The 8,359-nt window shown below is 54.0% G+C and overlaps 1 protein-coding gene across 5 annotated transcripts in view; it reads left to right on the forward strand.

The window, feature by feature from the left end:
* The window catches only part of LINGO1 (leucine rich repeat and Ig domain containing 1), a 188,896-nt gene extending 185,288 nt beyond the window's left edge, over positions 1 to 3,608 (forward strand). For all 5 annotated transcript variants that reach the window (XM_045848666.1, XM_045848663.1, XM_045848665.1 and 2 more), the window contains one exon: positions 1,456 to 3,608. In XM_045848666.1, the coding sequence (XP_045704622.1) occupies positions 1,468 to 3,312 (1,845 nt within the window). In that variant the 5' untranslated portion in view covers positions 1,456 to 1,467 and the 3' untranslated portion in view covers positions 3,313 to 3,608. The remainder of the gene's footprint in view (positions 1 to 1,455) is intronic.
* The last annotated feature ends 4,751 nt before the right edge of the window (positions 3,609 to 8,359 follow it).

An 8,359-nucleotide genomic window follows, 5' to 3' on the forward strand; every position in this document is an offset into this window, starting at 1 on the left:
CCCCCTGGAGTTTGGAGAGATCCAGACTAGCCCTCCCAGTTCCTTCCTTACCTTGCGGGGCCCATATCTCAGGTGGTAGAACAGAAGAGGGAAGGAGACGATGGGGGCACCCTGTTGGTACAAGTGTGAGCAAGTGGCCTCTTCTGAACACAGGCTGAGAGACAATAATGGGGAGCTAGCTTCACACACCCCCATTCCTTCCACCTGCAGCCTGTGCTCAAGCTGAGCCCTGGTACCATCATCCTTGTCACCACCACCTAAGTCCTGCATGTTCTTCAGGGCCCAGCTGTGATAAACCTCATATCCTCAGAGCCACAACATGGACCAGCCCCTCCAGGCTGCCCATGCCATCCAGGGCTTTGGGGGTCTGACTGCCTCCCTCAGACTAGCAGCTGCACAGAACTTGGCACTAGGATGAAGGTGATTGAAATCTCCAAAGACAGAGCAATGAAGGCTTGAGGGTCCTTGGAGGGGAGCATGCTTCCTACTGGGGATCAGAAAAAGCTTCCCAGAGAACGAGGCATTAAATTAGGCCCAGAAGGTGAAGTTGCAAATAGGCAGGACACGGCATTCCAAGAGGACAGAAGTGTAGGAGCCAAGGCCAGGAGAACTCACTCCCTGAGTCCTGCAGCCAGGAGCCCGGTGGGCCACTGTGGGGACTCAGAGGGTGGGGAGAGTTGGAGAGACTCTGTGGTGAGGCATTAGGCCTGGGTCCCAGCTTTCTGGGTGGGAGTACTCTCCACTGATCTAGAAACTCTACTGGGGAGCAGATTCATGAACACTGACAAGTACCGCTAGGTTTGCTGATCACACAGAATTGGGGCTGTGGTGTCTGTACCTGGGGTGTCTGGGGCTACAGGCTGTGAGGTGGATCTCCAGCAACTTCAGAAGCCCTTGCCCACAGACTAGGGACCAGTCATGCTCCGCTTCAAACTGTTCCCAGAGGCCTCAGCCTTGAGCCCCTTTGGTCTCTCTGTGAGCCCCAAGGACAGTTCAGCAAGCCTGGCTTTAATCTCTCATGAGCACTGGGGGAAGTAGTGGCTCAGGATGCAGAGAGTGAGGAGGGCAGTGCATGGTGCATGCCTGGAGTCACACACCTATAAAACATAAAATGTAAAGGAAGTGGGTGTAGCCTTTGGGGCCAATACCAGGCTCCTCTGGAACCCCCTTGATTCCAGAAATGCTGGGAGGACCCGTCAGGAAAGCTCTGGGCAGGTAAGTGGCGGTGAGGAAGCAGCATAGGGTAGCAGGAGTTTCCCTCCTCCCCCAGGCATCTGAACCTCCCTGTGGGGTCCCAGTCAGGTGTCATATGCCACTCTAGCTTCTCGCCTCTCTATCTGAGTCAGGGACATTATGATGGGGTAGGACGGTGGTGGGGCACAGAGGGCTCAGGGTGGAGTCCAGCCAGATATCCTCTAACTGCCCCTTCTGTCCTGTGCTTGCTCTGGGCTATAGGTAAGCAAGAGGATGCTGACAGGGGGCGAGAGGAGCATGCCCAGCCCCCTCCTGGCCTGCTGGCAGCCCATCCTCCTGCTGGTGCTGGGCTCAGTGCTGTCAGGCTCAGCCACAGGCTGTCCACCCCGCTGCGAGTGCTCTGCCCAGGACCGTGCGGTGCTCTGCCACCGCAAGCGCTTTGTGGCTGTGCCCGAGGGCATCCCCACCGAGACCCGTCTGCTGGACCTGGGCAAGAACCGCATCAAAACGCTCAATCAGGATGAGTTTGCCAGCTTCCCACACCTGGAGGAGCTGGAGCTCAATGAAAACATCGTGAGCACTGTGGAGCCTGGCGCCTTCAACAACCTCTTCAACCTCCGAACGCTGGGGCTCCGCAGCAACCGTCTGAAGCTCATCCCCCTGGGCGTCTTCACTGGCCTCAGTAACCTGACCAAGCTGGACATCAGCGAGAATAAGATCGTCATCCTGCTGGACTACATGTTCCAGGACCTGTACAACCTCAAGGCGCTGGAGGTCGGTGACAATGACCTAGTCTATATATCCCACCGCGCCTTCAGTGGCCTCAACAGCCTAGAGCAGCTGACACTGGAGAAATGCAACCTGACTTCCATCCCCACCGAGGCACTGTCCCACCTGCACAGTCTCATTGTCCTGAGGCTTCGGCACCTCAACATCAATGCCATCCGGGACTATTCCTTCAAGAGGTTGTACCGGCTCAAGGTCTTGGAGATTTCCCACTGGCCGTACTTGGACACCATGACACCCAACTGCCTCTATGGTCTCAATCTGACATCCCTGTCCATCACACACTGCAATCTGACTGCTGTGCCCTACCTGGCTGTGCGTCACCTGGTCTATCTCCGCTTCCTCAACCTCTCCTACAATCCCATCAGCACCATCGAGGGCTCCATGTTGCATGAGCTGCTACGGCTGCAGGAGATCCAGCTGGTGGGTGGGCAGCTGGCTGTGGTGGAGCCCTATGCCTTTCGTGGCCTCAACCACCTGCGTGTGCTCAACGTCTCTGGCAACCAGCTGACTACACTGGAGGAGTCCGCCTTCCACTCAGTGGGCAACCTGGAGACACTCATCCTGGACTCTAACCCGCTGGCCTGTGACTGCCGTCTCCTGTGGGTGTTCCGGCGCCGCTGGCGGCTCAATTTCAACCGGCAGCAGCCCACATGTGCCACACCTGAGTTCGTCCAGGGCAAGGAGTTCAAGGATTTCCCTGATGTGCTCCTGCCCAACTACTTCACCTGCCGCCGTGCTCGCATCCGGGACCGCAAGGCCCAACAGGTATTTGTGGATGAGGGCCACACGGTGCAGTTTGTGTGTCGAGCGGATGGTGATCCGCCGCCCACCATCCTCTGGCTATCGCCTCGCAAGCACCTGGTCTCTGCCAAGAGCAATGGGCGGCTCACAGTCTTCCCTGATGGCACGCTGGAGGTGCGCTATGCCCAGGTGCAGGACAATGGCACATACCTGTGCATTGCAGCCAACGCAGGTGGCAACGACTCCATGCCCGCTCATCTGCATGTGCGCAGCTACTCGCCCGACTGGCCCCATCAGCCCAACAAGACCTTCGCCTTTATCTCCAACCAGCCAGGTGAGGGAGAGGCCAACAGCACCCGAGCCACCGTGCCTTTCCCCTTCGACATCAAGACCCTCATTATCGCCACCACCATGGGCTTCATCTCCTTCCTGGGCGTCGTACTTTTCTGCCTGGTGCTGCTATTCCTCTGGAGCCGGGGCAAGGGCAACACGAAACACAACATCGAAATTGAGTATGTGCCACGCAAGTCAGATGTGGGCATCAGCTCCACCGATGCACCCCGAAAGTTCAACATGAAGATGATATGAGCATGGGGTAGGGTTTCCTCCCTAGCCCCGTGCCACTCGTCCCTGGCCCCCACTCCTGCCCTGGGCTGCTCCACTGGCCCTCACTGCCTCCCCTCTCTCCACCAGGACCTCAGACGCCTGGGCCTGGGGAACCCGATGCACAGGGCCACACATGGACATACTAGAGTTGGAAACTGATGGAGCAACATGCAGAAGTCAGTAATCCAATTTAAAAAGTTACAAACTTCCTCTGTAACTTGGGTTTCAATAATTATGGATTTTTATGAAAAATTGAAATAATAAAAAGAAAAAAACTATTTCTATAGCTAGTCGGAATGCAAACTTTTGACATCCTGATACTCTAGGGCCCTCTTCCAACTCAGTTTCTAGTTTTTATCCTCCTCCTTTTCCTCCTTTCTCTTCTCTCCCCCTGTGGGGAGGGATAACTCAGGAAAATGGGAAAGGAGGTTTCAGCCTCATGCACCTGCCCACCCTGCCGGGGCAGCCTCCTGTAGGAGCAGGCAGAGTGGCAGGTGTGGGCTCACCTCCCATCTGGCTGTTTGCTGGGAGCGGGTGGAGGCGACAGGGCTGCCAGATGGGGGCAGAGCTGTCTGCTGTGCTGCCAGGGTTCAGAGGCCTGGTCGGGTGTGGCTGATTCTCTGGACAGGAACTGGGGTCCTCCTGGAGGACAACATAGTCAGCCGGGAAAGCCAGGGGCAGGGACAATGCCTAACTTCTAGTCCCAGCTGTGCCACTGACTTGCTGCGCAGCCACAGACAGGTCATTGACCCTCAGTATCCACATCTGTACAAATGGAAGCATTATTCCCTGCCCTGCCTACCTCACAGGGCTGTTGTGAGGAATTGATGAGATGTATGTGAAACATTTTGTAACCTGTAAAGTGCTGTGCACACATGTGGGTGACTGTTCTCATTATGGTCATTATTATGTCACGGTGGGGGACGGGCCTCGTGAAGGGATCTCCATGGGGTCAGGTTGAGGGCAGGCTGGGGGAGAGCCTGCTCAAGGACTTCCAGAAGCTCCTGTCAGGGCAATGGCCAAAAGCATTGACCAGATTAACTAGGCTTTAGACCCACAGGGGTGTCCTAAGGCTCATGATCATCATGACTTCAACCACCTCTGTTCTGGGGTCCCCCCAGGCAGAATACCCTTGTAGCTTTGACTTGGACCTATCCAGGGGTTGGGAACATCAACTCTTTTCACAAGCATTTATTGAGTGTCTGCCATATGCCACTTCTGGGCATGTAGAGTGCCCAGTCTTTGGGGAGGGGGAAGCAGTTCTGGGGATGACCTTGGGACTTCCCAGACCCAGGTCATCACCCCAACTTTGTGCCATCTTTCACCAGGCCATACTCCGAGCCCATCCTGGGCTGTGAAGGGTTCTGAATTGAGATCCACCTGCACATAAGCTGACTAGGAAGGGCAGACGTGGCCCTACCCATTCACACCAAACCTCAACGCTCCAAACTCAGCCCTGGAAAGGAATGCCCTATCTGGGGGAGACACATATGGGGGTCTCCAATCTCTGGAGTCCCCAACCTCTGGACTGCAGATTGGTACCAGTCTGGGCCTCCTAGGAGCTGGACCAGACAGCAGAAGGTGAGCTTGAATGTAACGTGCTTGAATCATCCTGAAACCATCCTCCCAACCCTGGTCTGTGGAAAAATTGTCTTCCATGAAATTGGTCCCTGGTACCAAAAAGGTTGGGGACTGCTGCCCTGGATGACAGAAGTGCCAAGAGTCAGGCAGGTCACCTTGTCACCTGATCATACGTCTCTGAGGCTCTGGGTCTGGTCTGAGTGACTTCCTTTTCTAACACTTACTAGCCATTTGGGATTATTGCTTAACCTCTCAGATCTCGATCTTCCCATCTGTAACAAAGGTGGTCTTACGTACTTTGGGTTGTTAGGAGATTAAACAAGGAGCATAGGTACATTTGTTGATTGGTGGAATGCCTTGCATTCAAGAAGCCTTCCTGCAGTGGTAAGGATGAGGATTGCTGTTGAGTCCAACCCTGGTACAGATGAAAAGACTGTGGACCAAGAGGTTATTGCTTATTCAGTCAAACAGCTACTGAGTAACAGGACCAGGGCCTGGGAGTTCCAGACTCTCAGAGTCACAGACTTCTAAGCCTGGCTTGGGGCTTCTCAGAGTCAGGCCTAGGGAGCCCCACCTGGCAGGAGACCACTTTGAGGAGCACATGGACAGGAAGAGGATTCCTTGGGCATAGGGGTAGTTTGTATCTAATGAGGCCAGTGGGATATGAGACCCAACAGGCCTGCCCACCTCTGGAGAAACCAGAGAACAGTCTTTCCATTGCCCAGCCCTGGGCATCCTGGACAGCCCTGTCCCCTACAGGAGGCATCTGTAGTTTGCTCCTTAACACTCTGGGACGCCTGGGTCCCTGGGGCTTCACAGGACTCTAGTAAGAGCAGGGGGTTTATGGGGCCAATTTATTCCTGCCTACTGAGACAGAACTGGACCTCTGAGGACACTCTGGGACCATGAAGTGTGAGGTTGTTTTCAGAAATGGGGGGGAATTAGTTTGGGGGGACATGAGTGCCCAGGGTGAGGCTCTGGGTTGGCCCAAGCAGCAGAGCCTGGGGACTGGGCAGAGCCTGGGCTGGGAGCTAGGTGTCCTGGGTTTCAGTACTATCTTTTCCTAGCTGGAGGACCTGCATCCACAGAAGAGGGTAATGAAAACTGCTCTGAGTCCTGCCAGATATATAAGGGGGAACAGCCTGGAAAGCCAGGCTGGAGAGGCTGACTTCTCCATGGCCTGACAGCCTCTGGAGGGGAAAAAGGAAGAGCAGATGCCATCCCACCCCTGCATCCGGCCCTGGCACACACAGCTGGGAGTCTGAACCCAGAGGTGATTGGGCAGGGAGGGCAAAGCCTTCCTGGGCCCCCCACATTCCACACAGTCCCAGTGGCCCTGGTCTGCCTCAGACCCTGTGGGGTTGTGGAGTTGGCATGTCCTGCCACCTCAGGCTCTTTAAGGAACTGCTGCTCTGCCCACCTTTCAGCCTGGGTCCAACTTACTGGGGGAAAGGCAGGATTCCAGAGGCAGCCCATTCTTCCATCAGACAGCATGCCTCCTCTTTGAAGAAAAGGTGATAAGGCTGGGATCCTACCCTGGACAAGCAAGTGGGCCTGGCAAGGATGGCACCCATCAGAGTATTAGAGGTAGCTGCAAGCACCAGCATACCTCTGGTTTACCCCCTCAAAAGTGAGAATCTGAGGCTCATAGAGGGGAAGTAACTTGCTTAGGGTCACATAGCAGAGTAGTGAATAGGGCATGGGCTTGGAGTCAGGCAAACCTCAGTTCAAATCCAACCTCAGGTGTGGCACCTGTTTGGTGTGCAATAATGATCACAGCTATCACCATACAATTCTTATGGGCAAGCAAGGGAATGGTGGTTGATCTCAGGAACTGGCAGGGTTAGGGACTATAGGGGGGACACAGGAGGTCGGATGGTTTTGGGTTAGAAACCAAACCAGGTCAAGCCCTTTATTTCACCACTAAAAGCCTTGGGGCTGAGGGGAAGATGGGAAGTGACTAGGCCATCACTCCTGTCTGCCCAGACAGAAAGATAGCCATGCCCTGGGGCCCTGGAGGACCAAGCCACAACCTGTGCATGTTTGTGGGGGGATGGAGGTCTGAGAGAGCAGGAGAGAAAGGGTGAGAGGAGCAGTGCAGGGCCCTGGCTGGTGTTAGGAGTCCCGGGACCTTGAGCCTTTTAGGGCTCATGAGATACAAGGAACAGGGCAGCACAGACCAGCAGGAGTTCAGTGATTTATTGGGGCCCCCACAGAACCCGGTTCCATGATCTGTCACCTTTTCTGCTTCTCTTCCCAATTTCATGTCCTCTGATGACATGACAGCCTTCCCCAAAGTCACACCCAGCTTCCATTCCAAAAGCCCAGCTCCAGACTTCACAGTTGGGCTTGCTAAAATCTCTTCTCTTCATTCCTCTTCACCAGAGGTGGAAAAAATCTTATTGGCCACCTGTCAGTCAATGGATATTGGCTGCTTCAAAGGCAGGTGCTCATTACTTTATCCAGTCAGTTGAGGCCAAGCAGCTAGACCTTTTCCAAACCAAGTTTGGGTGAAGATGGGACAGAAAGGATGAAGGGACTGTAACAGTTATCTATTGCTGCATTACAACCACCCCAAAATTTAGTGGTTTACAATGACAATCATGTATTTATTCTCAATTTTGCAACCTGGGCAGGGCCTGGGAAGGATAACTCATCTCTCCTCTGCATGGTATTGATTAGGGAGACTTGACTGGGCTGAAAGATCCAGACAGACGTGGTTCCTGGCGATGTCTGTCACTTCAGCTGGGGAGGCTGGAAGGGCTGGAAGCCAGCGGACTTCTCTGCATCCATGTGGTCTCTCCAGAGGGCTTGCTAGACTTCTTTATGGTGTCTCAGTGCTCCACAATGGCAAAATGGAGTCTATGGGGTCTCATGATCCCTAGTCTATGTCACACAGCTCCACGTTCACTGCATTCTGTTGGTCAAGGCAAGTCATAGTCCTTCCCTAGATTTAAGAAGAAGGGGACAGATAGCAGGTCCTGGGGGAGGAGCTACAAAGTCACATGGCCAAAAGGGCAGCCAGAATGTGAGGGCCATTGCAGCCACCTCCACAGGACACCTGTGCTGTCTGTTCCTTTCAGGAACCACTTATTGGTGCACAAGCATAGGGGACTTAGGAAGTGACAGTGACTGGCTTACAGATGGACCTAAGTAGAGAGCCAGGACTTAAACCCAAGTTTGCTGCCCCTGGTGCAGTGTCTTTTCAAGCAGAAGCAGGAAGCGGTGCAGGGTAATACAGCAAAAATAGTAATAGCTGTTGCCTTTCAAGGGCTATGCAAGGCATGAGGCCAGACACTCTACCTGTGTTCTCTGTATCCAAAATGATTTGACTGCAAAAAACAAAAGCCCATTTAAAGACTATCTCTTTTAACAAGGGGGTTATTATGTAAGGATATGATCTCAGGGAAGCTGGTCATGAGAAGATTCTTCTCTTTCTTAGCTCACC

Source organism: Phyllostomus hastatus, unplaced genomic scaffold (genome assembly GCF_019186645.2).
Source record: "Phyllostomus hastatus isolate PE091 unplaced genomic scaffold, TTU_PhHast_1.1 phas_contig_62, whole genome shotgun sequence".
NCBI classification, from domain to species: domain Eukaryota; kingdom Metazoa; phylum Chordata; class Mammalia; order Chiroptera; family Phyllostomidae; genus Phyllostomus; species Phyllostomus hastatus.